This window comes from Pseudophryne corroboree, chromosome 9, assembly GCF_028390025.1.
Source record: "Pseudophryne corroboree isolate aPseCor3 chromosome 9, aPseCor3.hap2, whole genome shotgun sequence".
NCBI classification, from domain to species: Eukaryota; Metazoa; Chordata; class Amphibia; order Anura; family Myobatrachidae; genus Pseudophryne; species Pseudophryne corroboree.
The window spans coordinates 476487667-476512168 of record NC_086452.1 but is presented as its reverse complement, the minus strand read 5'-3'; the positions used below and the strand labels follow the sequence as shown (position 1 = coordinate 476512168).

The 24502-nt window shown below is 48.0% G+C and overlaps 1 protein-coding gene across 1 annotated transcript in view; it reads left to right on the top strand.

Annotated features, from left to right (window-relative positions):
• Positions 1 to 24122, top strand: part of MON1A (MON1 homolog A, secretory trafficking associated) — a 37020-nt gene extending 12898 nt beyond the window's left edge. The window contains exons 2-7 of the mRNA XM_063941420.1: positions 4946 to 5094; positions 8208 to 8330; positions 8415 to 8867; positions 9509 to 10274; positions 19090 to 19237; positions 19654 to 24122. Of these exons, the coding sequence (XP_063797490.1) occupies positions 8213 to 8330; positions 8415 to 8867; positions 9509 to 10274; positions 19090 to 19237; positions 19654 to 19794 (1626 nt within the window). The 5' untranslated portion in view covers positions 4946 to 5094; positions 8208 to 8212 and the 3' untranslated portion in view covers positions 19795 to 24122. The remainder of the gene's footprint in view (positions 1 to 4945; positions 5095 to 8207; positions 8331 to 8414; positions 8868 to 9508; positions 10275 to 19089; positions 19238 to 19653) is intronic.
• The last annotated feature ends 380 nt before the right edge of the window (positions 24123 to 24502 follow it).

Sequence of the window (24502 nt, the reverse complement as noted above, 5' to 3'; positions counted from 1 at the left end):
ATATATATAAAGCAGCTATAAGGGAGCACTTATTATAAGGCTATCCCTGATATATATAGCGCTTTTGGTGTGTGCTGGCAAACTCTCCCTCTGTCTCCCCAAAGGGCTAGTGGGTCCTGTCTTCGTTAGGAGCATTCCCTGTGTGTCTGCTGTGTGTCGGTACGTGTGTGTCGACATGTATGAGGACGATATTGGTGTGGAGGCGGAGCAATTGCCAAATATGAGGATGTCACCCCCTAGGGAGTCGACACCAGAATGGATGCCTTTATTTATGGAACTACGGGATAGTGTCAACACGCTAAAGCAGTCGTTTGACGACATGAGACGGCCGGACAATCAATTAGTGCCTGTCCAGGCGACTCAAACACCGTCAGGGGCTGTGAAACGCCCTTTGCCTCAGTCGGTCGACACAGACCCAGACACAGGCACTGACTCCAGTGGTGACGGTGACGAATCAACCGTATTTTCCAGTAGGGCCACACGTTATATGATTTTGGCAATGAAGGAGGCGTTACATTTAGCTGATACTACAGGTACCACTAAACAGGGTATTATGTGGGGTGTGAAAAAACTACCTATAGTTTTTCCTGAATCAGAAGAATTAAATGACGTGTGTAATGAAGCGTGGGTTGTCCCTGATAAAAAGCTGATAATCTCAAAGAAATTATTGGCATTATACCCTTTCCCGCCAGAGGTTAGGGAGCGCTGGGAAACACCTCCTAGGGTGGACAAGGCGCTAACACGCTTATCTAAACAAGTGGCGTTACCCTCTCCTGAGACGGCCGCACTTAAAGATCCATCAGATAGGAGGATGGAAAATATCCAAAAAAGTATATACACACATGCAGGTGTTATACTACGACCAGCTATAGCGACTGCCTGGATGTGCAGTGCTGGGGTAGTTTGGTCAGAGTCCCTGATTGAAAATATTGATACCCTGGACAGGGACAATATTTTACTGTCGTTAGAACAAATAAAGGATGCATTTCTTTATATGCGTGATGCACAGAGGGATATCTGCACACTGGCATCACGGGTAAGTGCTATGTCCATTTCGGCCAGAAGAGCTTTATGGACGCGACAGTGGACAGGCGATGCGGATTCAAAACGGCATATGGAAATTTTGCCGTATAAAGGGGAGGAGTTATTTGGAGTCGGTCTATCAGATTTGGTGGCCACGGCTACAGCCGGGAAATCCACCTTTCTACCTCAAGTCACTCCCCAACAGAAAAAGGCACCGACTTTTCAACCGCAGCCCTTTCGTTCCTTTAAAAATAAGAGAGCAAAGGGCTATTCATATCTGCCACGAGGCAGAGGTCGAGGGAAGAGACACCAACAGGCAGCTCCTTCCCAGGAACAGAAGCCCTCCCCGGCTTCTACAAAAGCCTCAGCATGACGCTGGGGCTTCTCAAGCGGACTCGGGGACGGTGGGCGGTCGTCTCAAAAATTACAGCGCGCAGTGGGCTCACTCGCAGGTAGATCCCTGGATCCTGCAGATAATATCTCAGGGGTACAGGTTGGAATTAGAGACAGATCCACCTCGCCGTTTCCTGAAGTCTGCTTTACCAACGTCCCCCTCCGAAAGGGAGACGGTTTTGGAAGCCATTCACAAGCTGTACTCTCAGCAGGTGATAGTCAAGGTACCTCTTCTACAACAAGGGAAGGGGTATTATTCCACTCTTTTTGTGGTACCGAAGCCGGATGGCTCGGTAAGGCCTATTCTAAATCTGAAGTCCTTGAACCTGTACATAAAGAAGTTCAAGTTCAAGATGGAGTCACTCAGAGCAGTGATAGCGAACCTGGAAGAGGGGGACTTTATGGTATCCTTGGACATCAAGGATGCGTATCTCCACGTTCCAATTTACCCCTCACACCAGGGGTACCTCAGGTTCGTTGTACAAAACTGTCACTATCAGTTTCAGACGCTGCCGTTCGGATTGTCCACGGCACCTCGGGTCTTTACAAAGGTAATGGCCGAGATGATGATTCTTCTTCGAAGAAAAGGCATATTAATTATCCCATACTTGGACGATCTCTTAATAAGGGCAAGGTCCAGAGAACAGCTAGAGATGGGATTAGCACTGTCTCAAGAAGTGCTAAAACAGCACGGGTGGATTCTGAATATTCCAAAATCCCAGTTAATGCCGACAACTCGTCTGCTGTTCCTAGGGATGATTCTGGACACGGTTCAGAAAAAGGTTTTTCTCCCGGAGGAAAAAGCCAAGGAGTTATCCGAGCTTGTCAGGAACCTCCTAAAACCAGGAAAGGTGTCGGTACATCAATGCACAAGAGTCCTGGGAAAAATGGTGGCTTCTTACGAAGCAATTCCATTCGGCAGATTCCACGCAAGAATTTTCCAAAGGGATCTGTTGGACAAATGGTCAGGGTCGCATCTTCAGATGCATCTGCGGATAACCCTGTCTCCAAGGACAAGGGTGTCTCTTCTGTGGTGGTTGCAGAGTGCTCATCTATTGGAGGGCCGCAGATTCGGCATACAGGATTGGATCCTGGTGACCACGGACGCCAGCCTGAGAGGCTGGGGAGCAGTCACACAAGGAAGAAACTTCCAGGGAGTATGGACGAGCCTGGAAACGTCTCTTCACATAAACATTCTGGAACTAAGAGCAATATACAATGCTCTAAGCCAGGCAGAACCTCTGCTTCAGGGAAAACCGGTGTTGATCCAGTCGGACAACATCACGGCAGTCGCCCATGTGAACAGACAGGGCGGCACAAGAAGCAGGAGTGCAATGGCAGAAGCTGCAAGGATTCTTCGCTGGGCAGAGAATCATGTGATAGCACTGTCAGCAGTGTTCATCCCGGGAGTGGACAACTGGGAAGCAGACTTCCTCAGCAGACACGATCTTCACCCGGGAGAGTGGGGACTTCATCCAGAAGTCTTCCACATGCTGGTAACCCGTTGGGAAAGACCAATGGTGGACATGATGGCGTCTCGCCTCAACAAAAAACTGGACAGGTATTGCGCCAGGTCAAGAGATCCGCAGGCAATAGCTGTGGACGCGCTGGTAACGCCTTGGGTGTACCAGTCGGTGTATGTGTTTCCTCCTCTGCCTCTCATACCAAAAGTACTGAGAATTATACGGCAAAGAGGCGTAAGAACGATACTAGTGGTTCCGGATTGGCCAAGAAGGACTTGGTACCCGGAACTTCAAGAGATGATCACGGAAGATCCGTGGCCTCTACCTCTAAGGAGGGACTTGCTTCAGCAGGGTCCCTGTCTGTTTCAAGACTTACCGCGGCTGCGTTTGACGGCATGGCGGTTGAACGCCGGATCCTAAAGGAAAAAGGCATGCCGGAAGAAGTCATTCCTACTTTGATTAAAGCAAGGAAGGAAGTAACCGTGCAACATTATCACCGAATTTGGCGAAAATATGTTGCGTGGTGCGAAGATCGGAGTGCTCCGACGGAGGAATTTCAACTGGGTCGATTCCTACATTTCCTGCAGTCAGGATTGTCTATGGGTCTCAAATTGGGATCTATTAAGGTTCAAATTTCGGCCCTGTCGATTTTCTTTCAAAAAGAATTGGCTTCAGTCCCTGAAGTCCAGACCTTTGTTAAGGGAGTGCTGCATATACAGCCTCCTGTGGTGCCTCCAGTGGCACCGTGGGATCTCAATGTGGTTTTGGACTTTCTAAAATCTCATTGGTTTGAACCACTAAAAAAGGTGGATTTGAAATATCTCACATGGAAAGTGACCATGCTTCTAGTCCTGGCTTCGGCCAGGAGAGTATCAGAACTGGCAGCTTTATCTTACAAAAGCCCATATCTGATTTTCCATTCGGATAGGGCAGAACTGCGGACTCGTCCGCATTTTCTCCCTAAGGTGGTGTCAGCATTTCATCTGAACCAGCCTATTGTAGTGCCTGCGGCTACAAGTGACTTGGAGGACTCCAAGTTACTGGACGTTGTCAGAGCATTAAAAATATATATTGCAAGGACAGCTGGAGTCAGAAAATCTGACTCGTTGTTTATATTGTATGCACCCAACAAGATGGGTGCTCCTGCGTCTAAGCAGACGATTGCTCGTTGGATCTGTAGCACAATCCAACTTGCACATTCTGTGGCAGGCCTGCCACAGCCTAAATCTGTAAAGGCCCACTGCACAAGGAAGGTGGGCTCATCTTGGGCGGCTGCCCGAGGGGTCTCGGCATTACAACTTTGCCGAGCAGCTACGTGGTCAGGGGAGAACACGTTTGTAAAATTTTACAAATTTGATACTCTGGCTAAGGAGGACCTGGAGTTCTCTCATTCGGTGCTGCAGAGTCATCCGCACTCTCCCGCCCGTTTGGGAGCTTTGGTATAATCCCCATGGTCCTTTCAGGAACCCCAGCATCCACTAGGACGATAGAGAAAATAAGATTTTACTTACCGATAAATCTATTTCTCGGAGTCCGTAGTGGATGCTGGGCGCCCATCCCAAGTGCGGATTATCTGCAACAATTGTACATAGTTATTGTTAACTAATTCGGGTTATTGTTGAAGGAAGCCATCTTTCAGAGGCTCCGCTGTTATCATACTGTTAACTGGGTTTAGATCACAAGTTGTACGGTGTGATTGGTGTGGCTGGTATGAGTCTTACCCGGGATTCAAAATCCTCCCTTATTGTGTACGCTCGTCCGGGCACAGTACCTAACTGGAGTCTGGAGGAGGGTCATGGGGGGAGGAGCCAGTGCACACCACCTGATCTGGAAAAGCTTTACTTTTTGTGCCCTGTCTCCTGCGGAGCCGCTATTCCCCATGGTCCTTTCAGGAACCCCAGCATCCACTACGGACTCCGAGAAATAGATTTATCGGTAAGTAAAATCTTATTATTAGCACATTAAACTGTTTATGTGGTTGAGATCTTATATACCCCTGTAATATACTGTAATACAGTGTAATATATTCCTCTGGCTGACTCTTCCTGATATCTCACCATACCCAGGTCTTACTACAGTGACTGGGAATGAGGACTACAATCCCCACAATGCATCAGCTACGTCTCTGACCTCGCTGTGTTCTGTGTGTATGGGAGCACAGGCTGTAACGTGCTGTACTGAGTGCCAGTAATGTGAGCGGGAGGAACACGGCCAGGTAAGGGGATGACTGTAATTATTGGGTGTCCTCTATTAGCCCTGTCCAGTATATCATGTGTGTATTGTGTCTGTGATTGCCTGCTAGTCTGACTCCATGTTACACTGTGGATAATAGGTCTGAGCTGTAATAAGAATGTTTCATTGTTTCCCTTCCTCTGCATTTACCATGAAGAGGGGAAGGGTGCGCTACCTTGTGTAACCTGCTTACCTGGAATGTGCAGGTACTGAATGTGCGGGCGTAGAATGCAGTCGAATGTGCAGGTGTAGAATGCAGTAGAATGTTCAGGTGTAGAATGCAGTAGAATGTGTGGGTGTAGAATGCAGTAGAATGTGCGGGTGTAGAATGTGCAGGTGTAGAATGGTGTAGAATGCAGTAGAATGTGCAGGTGTAGAATGCAGTAGAATGCAGTAGAATGTGCAGGTGTAGAATGCAGTAGAATGTTCAGGTGTAGAATGCAGTAGAATGTGTGGGTGTAGAATGCAGTAGAATGTGCGGGTGTAGAATGTGCAGGTGTAGAATGCAGTAGAATGTGCAGGTGTAGAATGCAGTAGAATGTGCGGGTGTAGAATGCAGTAGAATGTGCAGGTGTAGAATGCAGTAGAATGTGCAGGTGTAGAATGCAGTAGAATGTGCGGGAGTAGAATGCAGTAGAATGTGCGGGTGTAGAATGCAGTAGAATGTGCAGGTGTAGAATGCAGTAGAATGTGCGGGTGTAGAATGTGCAGGTGTAGAATGCAGTAGAATGTGCGGGTGTAGAATGTGCAGGTGTAGAATGCAGTAGAATGTGCAGGTGTAGAATGTGCAGGTGTAGAATGCAGTAGAATGTGCAGGTGTAGAATGTGCAGGTGTAGAAAGCAGTAGAATGTGCGGGTGTAGAATGCAGTAGAATGTGTAGGTATAGAATGTACAGTAGAGTGTACGGGTGTAGGTATAGAATGTGCAGGTGTAGAGTGTGCGGGGGTAGGTATAGAATGTGCAGGTGTAGAATGCAGTAGAATGTGCAGGTGTAGAATGTGCGGGTTTAGGTATAGAATGTACAGTAGAGTGTGCGGGTGTAGGTATAGAATGTGCGGGTGTAGAATGTGCGGGTGTAGAATGTGCAGATGTAGAATGCAGTAGAATGTGCAGGTGTAGAGTGTGCGGGTGTAGGTATAGAATGTACAGTAGAGTGTGCGGGTGTAGGTATAGAATGTGCAGGTGCAGGTATAGAATGTATAGGTGTAGAATGTGCGGGTTTAGGTATAGAATGTACAGTAGAGTGTGCGGGTGTAGGTATAGAATGTACAGTAGAATGTGCGGGTGTAGGTATAGAATGTGCAGGTGTAGAGTGTGCGGGTGTAGGTATAGAATGTACAGGTGTAGAGTGTGCGGGTTTAGGTATAGAATGTACAGTAGAGTGTGCGGGTGTAGGTATAGAATGTACAGTAGAATGTGCGGGTGTAGGTATAGAATGTACGGGTGTAGAGTGTGCGGGTTTAGGTATAGAATGTACAGTAGAATGTGCGGGTGTAGGTATAGAATGTGCAGGTACTGGTATAGAATGTACAGTAGAGTGTGCGGGTGTAGGTATAGAATGTGCAGATGTAGAGTGTGCGGGTACTGGTATAGAATGTACAGTAGAGTGTGCGGGTGTAGGTATAGAATGTGCAGGTGTAGAGTGTGCGGGTTTAGGTATAGAATGTGCGGGTGTAGAGTGTGCGGGTGTAGGTATAGAATGTACAGTAGAGTGTGCGGGTTTAGGTATAGAATGTACAGTAGAATGTGCGGGTGTAGGTATTGAATGTGCAGGTGTAGAATGTGCAGGTGTAGAATGTGCGGGTGTAGAATGCAGTAGAATGTGCGGGTGTAGAATGCAGTAGAATGTGCAGGTGTAGGTATAGAATGTTCAGTAGAGTGTGCGGGTGTAGGTATAGAATGTGCAGGTGTAGAGTGTGCGAGTTTAGGTATAGAATGTATAGTAGAATGTGCGGGTGTAGGTATAGAATGTGCAGGTGTAGAGTGTGCGAGTTTAGGTATAGAATGTATAGTAGAATGTGCGGGTGTAGGTATAGAATGTGCAGGTGTAGGTATAGAATGTACAGTAGAGTGTGCGGGTGTAGGTATAGAATGTACAGTAGAACGTGCGGGTGTAGGTATAGAATGTGCAGGTGTAGAGTGTGCGGATGTAGGTGTAGAATGTACAGTAGAGTGTGCGGGTGTAGGTATAGAATGTACAGTAGAATGTGCGGGTGTAGGTATAGAATGTGCAGGTGTAGAGTGTGCGGGTGTAGGTATAGAGTGCGCAGGTGTCGGTATAGAATGTACAGTAGAATGTGCGGGTGTAGAGTGTGCAGGTGTAGGTATAGAATGTACAGTAAAATGTGCAGGTGTAGAGTGTGCGGGTTTAGGTATAGAATGTACAGTAGAATGTGCGGGTGTAGGTATAGAATGTACAGTAGAGTGTGCGGGTTTAGGTATAGAATGTACAGTAGAATGTGCGGGTGTAGGTATTGAATGTGCAGGTGTAGAATGTGCGGGTGTAGAATGCAGTAGAATGTGCGGGTGTAGAATGCAGTAGAATGTGCAGGTGTAGGTATAGAATGTACAGTAGAGTGTGCGGGTGTAGGTATAGAATGTGCAGGTGTAGAGTGTGCGAGTTTAGGTATAGAATGTATAGTAGAATGTGCGGGTGTAGGTATAGAATGTGCAGGTGTAGGTATAGAATGTACAGTAGAGTGTGCGGGTGTAGGTATAGAATGTACAGTAGAACGTGCGGGTGTAGGTATAGAATGTGCAGGTGTAGAGTGTGCGGATGTAGGTATAGAATGTACAGTAGAGTGTGCGGGTGTAGGTATAGAATGTACAGTAGAATGTGCGGGTGTAGGTATAGAATGTGCAGGTGTAGAGTGTGCGGGTGTAGGTATAGAATGTGCAGGTGTAGAGTGTGCGGGTGTAGGTATAGAGTGCGCAGGTGTAGGTATAGAATGTACAGTAGAATGTGCGGGTGTAGGTGTAGAGTGCGCAGGTGTAGGTATAGAATGTACAGTAGAATGTGCGGGTGTAGGTATAGAATGTGCAGGTGAAATGTAGATGAAAGTGCAGTGTATCACGATGAGACACTTACCTTGCAGGACTCATGACTTCTGATGTAGATAAAGAGCCACGATGGGAGATGGGATTGTCGGCTGCAGCATCACAGGAATATGAGCGGTCTCAGAGCCCGGCGCCTGCTCTGACGCAAGGAACGGAACCAGGTGAGAGGAGATCTTTTCTACTATGCCACTACATAGCACTAGCCACTGTCTACACCTTTCTCACGTCTGCTTTATACTCCTCAGGAGCCATCCAAAATGATGCAATGTTTGTCCACGCTCAGTCCTATGAAGATCTCACAGGGGAGGTGGACGGACCTGTCCCTGGGAGTCCTGGACCAGAGGGCGATGTGGAGATCAGTAGCATGGAGCAGATAAGTGAGGACTTCAGCAAACTCAGTACTCAGCTGAGTGTAAGCTCCTTGCAGAGTGATGAGCAGAGCCGGGAAGGGACACCTGAGCAGGGACAGACGGACATCCCACGAACCTTAAGCCAAGAAGCAGATGGCGATGGGGTATTCAGGGCTCTGGAAGACTGGTACCAGCACCAAAAGCATGTCTTTGTTCTGAGCGAAGCTGGGAAGCCGGTCTATTCCCGCTTTCGGTCAGAGGAGGCGCTCTCCAGCACAGCCGGAGTAATGATGGCGCTTGTGTCCTTTCTGGAGACGGACAAGAATGCTATCCGGTCAATCCACGCAGGTGCCACAAATAGAAATCATGTTTGCGTTGGCTTATTTAGGGGTTTCCATTAGATTGTTCTTTGGGGGTTTTGGCAGAATGTGGTATGTTCTTTGGGGGTTTTGGCAGAACGTGGTAACTGTTGGCTGAACCTGAATGTAGCAGTTTGTACAGTTTCATAGTAACACATTTTGTGCTAGTCTCTGCAGCTTAATTATTGCTCTTTCAGAAGCTGATCTGGGCCTTGTTCCTCCGGCCTTGATACTAAGTATCCCGCCACTGTAGCAGCTCTCCCCGTCTTACCTGCAGCAGCTCTCAGCGCCGGCTGACTCCAGGGGAAAAGCAGCACCTGTTGCTGCTGGAGACTGATTTTGACCTGTCCGCTGAAAGCAGCACTTACTGTTTGTGTGCCCAGAACATGTATAGTTCCCCGGCAGTGGGTGATCTCCGCTTCCCATCTCTTACTAAGATGGGAGCAGTGGCTGCTGTCAGGCATTGGTCCCGGGGGTGACAGCCTTTCTAATCGAGAGCCCCAAATTCCTTTACATCCTAGCCAACTCATATCAGGGAGTCTCAATGTTCTCCTTCCTGAGTGCAGGATATTATGGTGAGACTGCAGCTAGTGCCCCAGTACTGTATAATAACAGCTTTCTCTTTTACAGATGGGTATAAAGTGGTGTTTGTACGTCGTTCCCCTCTGGTCTTAGTGTCAGTGACGCACACTCGTCAGTCAGAGCAGGAGATTGCGCAGGAATTACTCTATGTTTACTATCAGATTCTTAGTCTGGTCACCGGGGCTCAACTCCACCACCTATTCCAGCAACGACCCAGCTACGACCTGCGCCGGCTGCTCTCTGGTTCCGAGCGCATTACAGACAACCTTCTGGATTCTATGGATATTGACCCCAGTTTCCTTTTGGGCGCGGTGCGCTGTCTGCCACTACTATCGGGCTTACGGGACTCTGCTGCGAACTGTCTCCAGCATGCAAAGGCCAAGAGCCTGGTCTTTTCAATACTGATGTCTAGGAACCAGCTGGTGACATTAGTACGGAAGAAAGACCAGTATCTCCACCCGATTGACCTCCATCTGCTCTTCAACCTGGTGACATCTTCCAGTTCCTTCAGGGAAGGTGAGGCATGGACCCCTGTCTGTCTCCCCAAATTCAACCCATCTGGCTTCTTCCATGCTCATATCTCATACCTGAGCCATAGCCCTGAACTTTGCCTCCTTATGGTGTCCACTGACCGGGAGGACTTCTTCACGGCCTCAGACTGCAAGAGAAAGATAGTAGAGAGACTGGAGAAGCGAGGAAGTTGGGGACCATTGAAGGAAGCTCTGAGAAACCCCTTTTATGATATTGCACAAGTTGGTATCCCAGAACTGAAACATTTTCTCTACAAATCAAAGAGTTCAGGTCTCTTTACTAGGTGAGAAGGATGGAAGGGTAACTAATGATACATGACAGTCCACATAGGAGAAGGTGAAGTGCAGTGATCTCTGCCCACTGCATGGCCAAAAGTATGCGGACAGCCCATTATACTTATTATATATAGCCATTCCATAGTCACCAATTGCTAACAGGTGCATACGGTCTAGCACACAACCCTGCAGTCTCCATAGTCACACATCAGCAGTAGAATGGTCTCTTACTAAAGGAATCCGTGAATATGACACTACCATAGAATGCCACCTTTCCAACAGGACAGCTTGTCACATCTCTGCCCTGGTACCGTTCCCTGGTCACTTATCAGATGGAAATGTGTAGGAGCAACAGCTCAACCGCAAAGTGGCCAGTCACACAAATTCACGGTATGGGATCGCTGAGTGCTGTAGCGTGTAAATATCACCTGTCTTCAGTCACTCACTACTCAGTCATTCACTACTATCCTCAGTCACTCACTACTGTCCTCAGTCATTCACTACTGTCCTCAGTCATTCACTACTGTCCTCAGTTACTCCATACTCAGTCATTCACTATTGTCCTCAGTCACTCACTACTGTCAACCGTCACTCACTACTAAGTCACTCACTACTGTCCTCAGTCACTCACTACTCAGTCATTCACTACTGTCCTCAGTCACTCACAACTCAGTCAGTCACTACTGAGTCACTGCTGTCCTCAGTCACTCACTACTGTCCTCAGTCACTCACTACTTAGTCATTCACTACTGAGTCACTACTGTCCTCAGTCATTCACTATTGTCCTCAGTCACTCACTACTATCCTCAGTCCCTCACTACTCAGTCATTCACTACTGTCCTCAGTCCCTCACTACTCAGTCATTCACTGCTGTCCTCACTCACTCACTACTCATTCATTCACTGCTGTCCTCAGTCACTCACTATTCAGTCATTCACTATTGTCCTCAGTCACTCACTACTGTCCTCAGTCACTCACTACTAAGTCACTCACTTCTGTCCTCAATCACTACTCAGTCATTCACTACTGTACTCAGTCACTCACTACTGTCAACAGTCACTCACTACTAAGTCACTCACTACTCAGTCATTCACTACTGTCCTCAGTCACTCACTACTGAGTCATTCACTACTGTCCTCAGTCACCAACTACTGTCCTCAGTCCCTCACTACTCAGTCATTCACTATTGTCCTCAGTCATTCACTATTGTCCTCAGTCACTCACTACTGTCAACTGTCACTCACTACAGTCCTAAGTCACTCACTACTGTCCTTAATCACTCACTACTCAGTCATTCGCTACTGTCCTTAGTCACTCACTACTCAGTCATTCACTATTGTCCTCAGTCACTCACTATTCAGTTATTCACTATTGTCCTCAGTCACTCACTACTAAGTCACTCACTACTGTCCTCAATCACTCACTACTCAGTCATTCGCTACTGTTCTCAGTCACTCACTACTCAGTCATTCACTATTGTCCTCAGTCACTCACTACTGAGTCACTCACTACTCAGTCATTCGCTACTGTCCTCAGTCACCAACTACTGTCCTCAGTCCCTCACTACTCAGTCATTCACTACTGTCCTCACTCACTAATCAGTCATTCACTACTGTCCTGTCACTCACTACTCAGTCATTCACTATTGTCCTCAGTCACTCACTACTCAGTCATTCACTATTGTCCTCAGTCCCTCACTACTCAGTCATTTACTACTGTACTCAGTCCCTCACTACTCAGTCATTCACTATTGTCCTCAGTCACTCACTACTCAGTCATTCACTATTGTCCTCAGTCCCTCACTACTCAGTCATTTACTACTGTACTCAGTCCCTCACTACTCAGTCATTCACTATTGTCCTCAGTCACTCACTACTGTCAACCGTCACTCGCTACTGTCCTTAGTCACACTACTAAGTCACTCACTACTGTCCTCAGTCACCAACTACTGTCCTCAGTCCCTCACTACTCAGTCATTCACTATTGTCCTCAGTCACTCACTACAGTCCTAAGTCACTCACTACTGTCCTCAATCACTCACTACTCAGTCATTCACTATTGTCCTCAGTCACTCACTACTCAGTCATTCACTATTGTCCTCAGTCACTCACTACTCAGTTATTCACTATTGTCCTCAGTCACTCACTACTGTCAACCGTCACTCACTACTGTCCTCAGTCACTCACTACTAAGTAACTCACTACTCAGTCATTCACTACTGTCCCTAGTCACTCACTACTCAGTCATTCACTACTGTCCTCAGTCACTCACTACTCAGTCATTCACTACTGTCCTCAGTCACTCACTACTCAGTCATTTATTACTGTCCTCAGTCACTCACTACTCAGTCATTTACTACTGTACTCAGTCACACTACTCAGTCATTCACTATTGTCCTCAGTTACTCTCTACTCAGTCACTCACTACTGTCCTCAGTCACTCACTACTGAGTCATTCACTACTGTCCTCAGTCACCAACTACTGTCCTCAGTCCCTCACTACTCTGTCATTCAATTTACTACAGTCCTCAGTCACTCACTACTCAGTCACTCTCTACTGTCCTCAGTCACTCACTACTTGGTCACTCACTGTTGTCCTCAGTCACTCACTACTTTGTCACTCACTACTGTCCTCAGTCATTCACTATTGTCGTCAGTCACTATTGTCATCAGTCACCAACTACTTGGTCACTCACTACTGTCCTCAGTCACTCACTACTCATTCACTCACTACTGTCCTCAGTCACTCACTACTTGGCCACTCACTACTCGGTCACTCACTACTGTCATCAGTCATTCGCTATTGTCGTCAGTCACTCACTGCTGTCCTCAGTCACCCACTACTTGGTCACTCACTGTCGACAGTCACTCACTTTTCTGTCACTCACTACTGTCCTCAGTCACTCACTACTCAGTCACTCACTACTGTCCCCAGTCACTCACTTCTTGGCCACTCACTACTCTCACTCACTACTTGGTCATTCACTATTGTCCACAGTCATTCACTATTGTTGACAGTCACTGCTGTCCTCAGTCACTCACTACTTGGTCACTCACTACTGTCGACAGTCACTACTGTCCTCAGTCACTCACTACTTGGCCACTCACTATTGTCCTCAGTCACTCACTACTTGGCCACTCACTACTGTCCTTAGTCACTCACTACTCAGTCATTCACTATTGTCCTCAGTCACTCACTACTCGGTCACTCACTACTGTTATCAGTCATTCACTATTGTCGTCAGTCACTCACTGCTGTCCTCAGTCACTCAATACTTGGTCACTCACTACTGTCCTCAGTCACTCACTACTTGGCCACTTACTACTTGGCCACTCACTACTCCGTCGCTCACTGCTGTCCTCAGTCACTCACTACTTGGCCACTCACTGCTGTCCTCAGTCACTCACTACTTGGTCATTCACTATGGTCCTCAGTCGTTCACTACTGTCCTCAGTCACTCAGTACTTGGCCACTCACTATTGTCCTCAGTCACTCATTACTTGACCATTCACTACTGTCCTCTGTTACTCACTATTTGGTCACTCACTACTGTGCTCAGTCACTCACTACTTGGCCACTCACTACTATCCTCAGTCACTTACTACTTAGTCACTCACTACTGTACTCAGTCACTACTCGGCCACTTACTACTGTCCTCAGTCACTTACTACTCGGCCACTCACTACTGTCCTCAGTCACTCACTACTCAGTCACTCTCTATTGTCCTGTCACTCACTACTGTCCTCAGTCACTTACTACTTGGCCACTCACTACTGTCTTCAGTCAGTTACTACTTGGCCACTCACTACTGTCGACAGTCACTCACTACTCAGTCACTCACTACTTGGCCACTCACTACTTGGCCACTCACTACTGTACTCAGTCACTCACTACTTGGCCAGTCACTACTGTCCTCAGTCACTCACTATTTGGCCACCCACTACTGTCCTCAGTCACTCACTACTTGGTCACTACTCACTACTGTCCTCAGTCACTCACTACTTGGTCACTACTCACTACTGTCCTCAGTCACTCACTACTTGGTCACTACTCACTACTGTCCTTAGTTACTCACTACTGTCCTCGGTCATTCACTACTGTCCTCGGTCACTCACTACTCGATCACTCACTATTGCCCTCTTTCACTCACTTCTGTCCTCGGTCACTCACTACTGTCCTCAGTCACTCACTATTTGGCCACCCATTACTGTCAGTCACTCACTACTTGGCCACCCACTACTGTCCTCAGTCACTCACTACTTGGCCACTCACTACTTGGCCACTCGCTACTGTCCTCAGTCACTCACTACTTGGCCATTTGCTACTGTCCTCAGTCACTCACTATTATTCTCATTCGCTCACTACTTGGCCACTCACTACTGTCCTCAGTCACTCACTGCTGTCCTCAGAAATTGGACAAATGAGCGCTAGTGTTACGTTTTAGAACCAAGTAAGCTGAAAAGAAAAAATGGTTAGGCATTTTTAAAAAATGACATAAAACATGTTCTCCTTCTGTGAAGGGTTAAAAGGGAGTACATTCTGGTCCTCAGAGCGGTGGTGGTATAGCGCTGTCCCTATCTTACCTTCAACACTTGCAGTGTTTCTGTTCTCCTGAAATTCAGCCTGCTGGTCTTTGCTTACACTCTCCATGCCGCGTCTTTGGCTTTGGCGGTGACATCACGGATGCAGGACACCATATCATTCTTCACTACAGTCCTCAGTCATTCACTACTTGGTCACTCACTACTGTCCTCAGTCACTCACTACTTGGTCACTACTCACTACTGTCCTTAGTCACTCACTACTTGGTCACTACTCACTACTGTCCTCGGTCATTCACTACTGTCCTCGGTCACTCACTACTCGATCACTCACTATTGCCCTCTTTCACTCACTTCTGTCCTCGGTCACTCACTACTCGGTCACTCACTATTGCCCTTGATCACTCACTACTCGGTCACTCACTATTATCCTCCATCACTCACTACTGTGTTCAATCACTCACTACTTAGTCACTATTCACAACTGTCCTCAGTCACTCACTACTTGGCCATTACTCACTACTGTCGTCAGTCACTCACTACTTGGCCACTATTCACTACTGTCGTCAGTCACTCACTACTTGGTCACTACTCATCACTGTCTTCAGTCACTACTGTCCTCTGTCACTCACTATTGCCCTTGGTCACTCACTATTGTCCTCAGTCACTCACTACTTAGTCACTACTCACTACTGTCCTCAGTCACTCACTATTAACCTTGATCACTCATTACTTGGTCACTCACTATTGTCCTCCGTCACTACTGTCGTCAGTTACTCACTACTTAGTCACTACTCACTTCTGTACTCAGTCACTCACTACTCTGTCACTCACTATTGTCCTCAGTCACTCACTACTCTGTCACTCACTACTCTGTCACTTACTATTATCCTTGGTCACTCACTACTCGGTCACTCACTATTGTCCACCATCACTCACTACTGTTGTCAGTCACACACTACTTAGTCACTATTCATTACGGTCCTCGGTCACTCGCGAGTGTCCTCGGTCATTCACTAATGCCGACACAGCAGAGATCATTTTCAGTGACGGAACCGCGAGGCATCGCAAATTTAGCAGCCGCCCAAAAGTGAACAGACATGCCCACCAAAGCCATAGCAACATGCGTAGCAGCTGCGTACTCCGTTGCAACTACGACACAGATGCAAAGAACAACACCTTCCTGAGTGCCTCCAATGCCGCACAGAAAGGTCGCAGGAGCTGCAACACTGCGGACATGTTTAATGCGTATGAGATCACAGTGGCACACGAGGCGCCCCAAAAATGGTCACAAGACACCGGTGTTTATGAAGACACTCCCCGTTACCACCCCCCAAACAGCCTCTTCCTGACACTCAGCGACTGATTCCTCACTGCAAGCGGCATCGCAAAGGTTCCTTGGCGCGTGTGCACTGCAGCCATGACGCATGCGCAGTCTGATGGTAATCACTCAGTTGCGACACCATTGAAGTTGCGACCGCATCTGAAGCAGGCCCCTATGCCAAATGTCGGCTAGAGAGGTGGAGAGTGCACCGCCATGGGACCAGTGGAAACATGTTCTCTGGAGAGACAAATAACACTCGCCGGCACCCAGCAGTCTGACCAGCCTGGTCTGGTGGGTGCCAGGAGAAGGCCTCCTGCCCAGATGCGTGCCGCCAGCTATACTGTTTGATGGAGAATGAATAATGGTCTTGGGCTGTATATCATGGTTTGGCCACAGCCCCTTAGATCCAGTGAGGGGAAGTTTTTTTGTAATAGAATATGTAATTTTTAAACTTTTTGAAATTTAAAGCCACAAAAACAATTTCTGAGCGTCTTTTTCCGCTAAATAAAAAATAAAAATAATGAAGTGGTAAAAGCTCAGTGGTAACAGACTCGGGGGGGGCCCTTTCCTCGTTCAGCAGGACGGTTCCCCATGCTGAAACTCAATGGTTTGATGTGAAAGATATTGCCTGTCCTGCACAGATGCCTGCCCTCAGCCCCCTCAGACGCCGCTACGATGAACTGTATCCCTAACTGCGAACCCGGCCTTATCTCCCCACCTCACTACTGCTCCTGTGGCAGAATGGATGCCGGTAGCCATGTTCCAGGTTCTAGTGGAATGTAGGGGATAATTGGAGGCTGTTATAGCAGCAGATGGGGCACCAAGTCCATATTAATGCCCCTGGGTTTGGGATGAGATGTTCAACAAGCACATATGGGTGTGCCGTTCGGGTGTCTGCATACGTTTGGCCATGTGGTGTGTATCAATATACATTAATGTCCAGCATTAGAGTCCATGTTGGATGTAAAGAGATATAGCTCAGCATCATTAGTGCAGAGCGTTAATCTATATTGTGATGTGAGGTGAGATAGGAGAAAAGGACGCATAAAAATTAGATATTCTCATATCCATAGCTTCCCCTCCTACAATCTGTCCTCATCCCCGCAGCTTCCCCTCCTACAGTCTGTCCTCACCCCCGCAGCTTCCCCTCCTACAATCTGTCCTCATTCCCGCAGCTTCCCCTCCTACAATCTGTCCTCATCCCCGCAGCTTCCCCTCCTACAGTCTGTCCTCACCCCCGCAGCTTCCCCTCCTACAATCTGTCCTCATGCCCGCAGCTTCCCCTCCTACAATCTGTCCTCATCCCCGCAGCTTCCCCTCTACAGTCTGTCCTCCTCCCCGCAGCTTCCCCTCCTACAGTCTGTCCTCACCCCTGCAGCTTCCCCTCCTACAGTCTGTCCTCCTCCCCGCAGCTTCCCCTCCTACAGTCTCCTCATCCCCGCAGCTTCCCCTCCTACATTCTGTCCTCATCCCCGCAGCTTCCCCTCCTACAATCTGTCCTCATCCCCGCAGCTTCCCCTCCTACAATCTGTCCTCATCCCCGCAGCTTCCCCTCCTACAATCTGTCCTCATCCCCGCAGCTTCCCCTCTACAGTCTGTCCTCATCCCCGCAGCTTCCCCTCCTACAGTCTGTCCTTATCCCCGCAGCTTCCCCTCCTACATTCTGTCCTCATCTCCGCAGCTTCCCCTCCTACAGTCTGTCCTCACCCCCGCAGCTTCCCTTCCTACAGTCTGTCCTCATCCCCGCAGCTTCCCCTCCTACAATCTGTCCTCATCCCCGCAGCTTCCCCTCCTACAGTCTGTCCTCATCCCCGCAGCTTCCCTCCTACAGTCTGTCCTCATCCCCGCAGCTTCCCCTCTACAGTCTGTCCTCATCCCCGCAGCTTCCCCTCCTACAGTCTGTCCTCTTCCGTGCAGCTTCCCCTCCTACAGTCTGTCCTCATCCCTGCAGCTTCCTCTCTACAGTCTGTCCTCATCCCCGCAGCTTCCCCTCCTACAGTCTGTCCTCATCCCCGCAGCTTCCCCTCCTACAGTCTGTCCTCATCCCCGCAGCTTCCCCTCCTACAGTCTGTCCTCATCCCCGCAGCTTCCTCTCTACAGTCTGTCCTCATTCCCGCAGCTTCCTCTCTACAGTCTGTCCTCATCCCCGCAGCTTCCCCTCTACAGTCTGTCCTCATCCCTGCAGCTTCCCCTCCTACAGTCTGTCCTCATCCCCGCAGCTTCCCCTCTACAGTCTGTCCTCATCCCCGCAGCTTTCCCTCTACAGTCTGTCCTCATCCCCGCAGCTTCCCCTCTACAGTCTGTCCTCATCCCCGCAGCTTCCCCTCCTACAGTCTGTTCTCATCCCCGCAGCTTCCCCTCTACAGTCTGTCCTTATCCCCGCAGCTTCCCCTCTACAGTCTGTCCTCATCTCCGCAGCTTCCCCTCTACAGTCTGTCCTCATCCCCGCAGCTTCCCCTCTACAGTCTGTCCTCATCCCCGCAGCTTCCCCTCTACAGTCTGTCCTCATCCCCGCAGCTTCCCCTCTACAGTCTGTCCTCATCCCCGCAGCTTCCCCTCCTACAGTCTGTCCTCATCCCCGCAGCTTCCCCTCTACAGTCTGTCCTCATCCCGCAGCTTCCCCTCCTACAGTCTGTCCTCACCCCCGCAGCTTCCCCTCCTACAGTCTGTCCTTATCCCCGCAGCTTCCCCTCTACAGTCTGTCCTTATCCCCGCAGCTTCCCCTCTACAGTCTGTCCTCATCCCCGCAGCTTCCCCTCCTACAGTCTGTCCTTATACCCGCAGCTTCCCCTCCTACAGTCTGTCCTCATCCCCGCAGCTTCCCCTCCTACAGTCTGTCCTCATCCCTGCACCTTCCCCTCCTACAATCTGTCCTCATCCCGCAGCTTCCCCTCCTACAGTCTGTCCTCATCTCCGCAGCTTCCTCTTAGTTTTGGTTATTATGTGGTGTCTCCACAGTCCGGTGATGTCTGCTCCCTACGACACTGAAGAAGAAAGCAGACGGTTGGTGTCCCTGTACCAGTACCTGCATGGCAGGGCGCACTGCAGCTCCCATCCACTTTCAACAATTTTCCACATGGGATCCCATGAGAACATACTGGCCTGGGTGAGTACCTGTGAAATACACACTGGGAGAGGCAGGAGGTAACTGGGGTAATGAGGCACCGCCATGGTAGAACAATCCTCTTTAAGTAGAAGCTTGTGTGCGGTCTGTGGAGACTCGGCTATAAGTACATAATGTTAATAGCACGTATTCGGGGAATAGTAAAGTGACGGGTTAAGGATGGAGCTTTATATATCACCAGATACATTTCCATGAATCTAAAACATTTTTTGACATTTGAAAGAAAGTTTCCAGATCTGTGATATTTATGTCTTCATACTGGGAGACATTTTGTTGGAACCTGCAGTTAGTTTGCAGATGACATAATGGTAGACCATGAGGCCCGGGCTTTGTTGGGTGGTTCTGTGGGTCTGTTTCAGGGGAAATGGTGCATTTTATCCTTATTACACTCTTGGCAGGTGACAGAGGCATTTGAGCTCTACGTATGTTTCAGTCCTCTGGGGACGAAGTCATCAGCTGTAAGCGGGGTCTCCCGCCTGTTGCGCTGGATCCGCAAGGAAGAGGAGCGGATGTTCATACTGAGCTCTCCTACTTACTAACACTGATACTAGCAACCAGTCGCCAAACAATAACCAAAGATGGAGCAGAGAAAGAGAATAACAGGGGAATGCGAAGTCCCAGAATCCTCTGCAGTGAGTTACATATCGCTACCTCCTTCCATGCATACAGTACTGAGTTACACAGTATATACTATATACTCGGTGTATCAGCCGTACAGCACTGAGTTACACAGTATATACTATATACTCGGTGTATCAGCCGTACAGCACTGAGGTACACAGTATATACTATATACTTGGCGTATGAGCTGTACAGCACTGAGGTACACAGTATATACTATATACTCAGCGTATGGGTCATACAGCACTGAGGTACACAGTATATACTATATACTCGGTGTATCAGCCGTACAGCACTGAGGTACACAGTATATACTATATACTTGGCGTATGAGCTGTACAGCACTGAGGTACACAGTATATACTGTATACACAGCGTATTGGTCGTACAGCACTGAGGTACACAGTATATACTGTATACACAGCATATTGGTCGTACAGCACTGATGTACACAGTATATACTATATACTCAGCGTATGAGTCATACAGCACTGAGGTACACAGTATATACTATATACTCTGCATATCAGTCATACAGCACTGAGGTACACAGTGTATACTATATACTCAGTGTATCAGCCGTACAGCACTGAGTTACACAGTATATACTCAGCGTATTGGTTATACAGCACTGAGGTACACAGTATATACTATATACTCCGCGTATCAGTCATACAGCACTGAGGTACACAGCGTATGCTATATACTCAGGGTATCTGTCATACAGCACTGAGGTACACAGTACAGGTTGAGTATCCCTTATCCAAAATGCTTGGGACCAGAGGTATTTTGGATAACGGATTTTTCCGTATTTTGGAATAATTAGATACCATAATGAGATATCATGGTGATGGGACCTAAATCTAAGCACAGAATGCATTTATGTTTCATATACACCTTATACACACAGCCTGAAGGTAATTTTTGCCAATATTTTTTATAACTTTGTGCATTAAACAAAGTGTGTGTACATACACACAATTCATTTATGTTTCATATACACCTTGTATACACAGCCTGAAGGTCATTTAATACAATATTATTAATAACTTCGTGTATTAAACAAAGTTTGTGTACATTGATCCATCAGAAAACAAAGGTTTCACTATCTCACTCTCGCTCAAAAAAGTCCGTATTTCGGAATATTCCGTATTTCGGAATATATGGATATGGGATACTCAACCTGTATATACTATATACTCAGCGTATCAGTCATACAGCACTGAAGTACACAGTATATACCATATACTCAGCGTATGAGCCGTACAGCACTGAGGTACACAGTATATACTATATACTCGGCGTATCAGTCATACAGCACTGAGGTATACAGTATATACTGTATACTCGGCGTATCGGCCGTACGGCACTGAGGTACAGAGTATATACTGTATACTCAGCGTATATGTCATACAGCACTGAGGTACACAGTATATACCATATACTCGGCGTATCGGCCGTACGGCACTGAGGTACAGAGTATATACTGTATACTCAGCGTATATGTCATACAGCACTGAGGTACACAGTATATACCATATACTCGACTGTACGGCACTGAGGACATCTATATGAACAGTTCTGTACCCTCTTATGTAGAGTATACTCTGGTCCTTACAGGCTGAGCTGCAATGTGTGGAACACACAACACTACACTATATATCCAGCATTTCCAGGTCCAGAATACGGATACACTGCAGGGTCTATGAGACAGTACTCAGGTATTACACAGCATGAAGGCCAAATGGTCATCTCCCATAGCAACAACATGCGGTATAACTCCTGAGCGCAGGGTTTATGTCGCGAGGTAGTTTTCCTTTATATCACCTCTCTAGCTGTTCTCCGATTCCTCCACCAACATTACACTATTCACCATGAATGGCCTTTGTGCGCAGCAACATTCCCATCTGACCGAAGGCGCGGCGGCGTTTGTCTCGTAATACTCAGCATCTGTTTATTATGCCGCTTGTTGTAGAATTTAGGATTCATTGCGGAAGGATTCATTGTAGTCTGATCATGTCCAGTACGGAACGTCTGTATAACAAAGACGATGATTTTATTTCCATAGCGTTAGGAGTCCCAGTATGATCAGAGCGCAGTAATCAGAAGGGAAAGGGTTACTGGCTCCCAGTGCAGCGCTGTACTGGGAACCAGTGTCTCCCAGCTAATGTAACGCCTCTCTGTGGTGCTGCAAGAGCCAATGTAATGCCTCTCTGTGGTGCTGCAAGAGCCAATGTAACGCCTCTCTGTGGTGCTGCAAGAGCCAATGTAACGCCTCTCTGTGGTGCTGCAAGAGCCAGTGTAATGCCTCTCTGTGGTGCTGCAAGAGCCACTGAGGTACACAGCGTATGCTATATACTCAGGGTATCTGTCATACAGCACTGAGGTACACAGTATATACTATATACTCAGCGTATCAGTCATACAGCACTGAAGTACACAGTATATACCATATACTCAGCGTATGAGCCGTACAGCACTGAGGTACACAGTATATACTATATACTCGGCGTATCAGTCATACAGCACTGAGGTATACAGTATATACTGTATACTCGGCGTATCGGCCGTACGGCACTGAGGTACAGAGTATATACTGTATACTCAGCGTATATGTCATACAGCACTGAGGTACACAGTATATACCATATACTCGGCGTATCGGCCGTACGGCACTGAGGTACAGAGTATATACTGTATACTCAGCGTATATGTCATACAGCACTGAGGTACACAGTATATACCATATACTCGACTGTACGGCACTGAGGACATCTATATGAACAGTTCTGTACCCTCTTATGTAGAGTATACTCTGGTCCTTACAGGCTGAGCTGCAATGTGTGGAACACACAACACTACACTATATATCCAGCATTTCCAGGTCCAGAATACGGATACACTGCAGGGTCTATGAGACAGTACTCAGGTATTACACAGCATGAAGGCCAAATGGTCATCTCCCATAGCAACAACATGCGGTATAACTCCTGAGCGCAGGGTTTATGTCGCGAGGTAGTTTTCCTTTATATCACCTCTCTAGCTGTTCTCCGATTCCTCCACCAACATTACACTATTCACCATGAATGGCCTTTGTGCGCAGCAACATTCCCATCTGACCGAAGGCGCGGCGGCGTTTGTCTCGTAATACTCAGCATCTGTTTATTATGCCGCTTGTTGTAGAATTTAGGATTCATTGCGGAAGGATTCATTGTAGTCTGATCATGTCCAGTACGGAACGTCTGTATAACAAAGACGATGATTTTATTTCCATAGCGTTAGGAGTCCCAGTATGATCAGAGCGCAGTAATCAGAAGGGAAAGGGTTACTGGCTCCCAGTGCAGCGCTGTACTGGGAACCAGTGTCTCCCAGCTAATGTAACGCCTCTCTGTGGTGCTGCAAGAGCCAATGTAATGCCTCTCTGTGGTGCTGCAAGAGCCAATGTAATGCCTCTCTGTGATGCTGCAAGAGCCAATGTAACGCCTCTCTGTGGTGCTGCAAGAGCCAATGTAACGCCTCTCTGTGGTGCTGCAAGAGCCAATGTAACGCCTCTCTGTGATGCTGCAAGAGCCAATGTAACGCCTCTCTGTGGTGCTGCAAGAGCCAGTGTAATGCCTCTCTGTGGTGCTGCAAGAGCCAATGTAACGCCTCTCTGTGGTGCTGCAAGAGCCAATGTAATGCCTCTCTGTGGTGCTGCAAGAGCCAATGTAACGCCTCTCTGTGGTGCTGCAAGAGCCAATGTAACGCCTCTCTGTGGTGCTGCAAGAGCCAATGTAATGCCTCTCTGTGGTGCTGCAAGAGCCAATGTAACGCCTCTCTGTGATGCTGCAAGAGCCAGTGTAATGCCTCTCTGTGGTGCTGCAAGAGCCAGTGTAATGCCTCTCTGTGGTGCTGCAAGAGCCAATGTAATGCCTCTCTGTGGTGCTGCAAGAGCCAATGTAATGCCTTTCTGTGGTGCTGCAAGAGCCAGTGTAATGCCTCTCTGTGGTGCTGCAAGAGCGAGGTCATACTGGGACTGCAGGGTATAGGGGAAAGCCATAGCGGCCTGTATTCAACAGAGACATAGTAAAGTCTGGATGTTACTATAAAATGATCCAGAAGCTCCGCCCTCTTCATGCGTCCATGCTCTTTCCTGTGTGCGACGCAGACACTTCTGTTGACGTTACCTTGCACAGACCCAATAGCAGAGGATCTTATTATGCAAATGCAATTCCTGGTGCTTTTTATTATGACTGAATAAACCCTTTTGTACATAATAAGCTGTGAGCGTTATCTGTTCATGTTACTGCGTGTTTATACATTGGTAAGGGTTTTCTGCCTGGGGGCGGCCGGGGGCAGTCTCGTCTCTCGCTCTCTGATTGGTAAATCCCCCACCCCAGCATAGACAGTGCAGCAGACCCAATACATGGGGGCATAGTGACAGTATACAGATATCAGGGGATAACAGTCCATACATTCATTACTCAAAGCGGATCAGCCTGGGATGCTTCTACCAGAGAGCCGTCGTAAGCAGTGCCTGTACTCTCCATGCCAGCCACTCGCCAATCCAAACATGGCGCTTCCAGGATCTGCTCTGTACTCAAGCCTCACTCTCGCTCATAGCTGCTGTGCCTCGCTCTCGCTCAT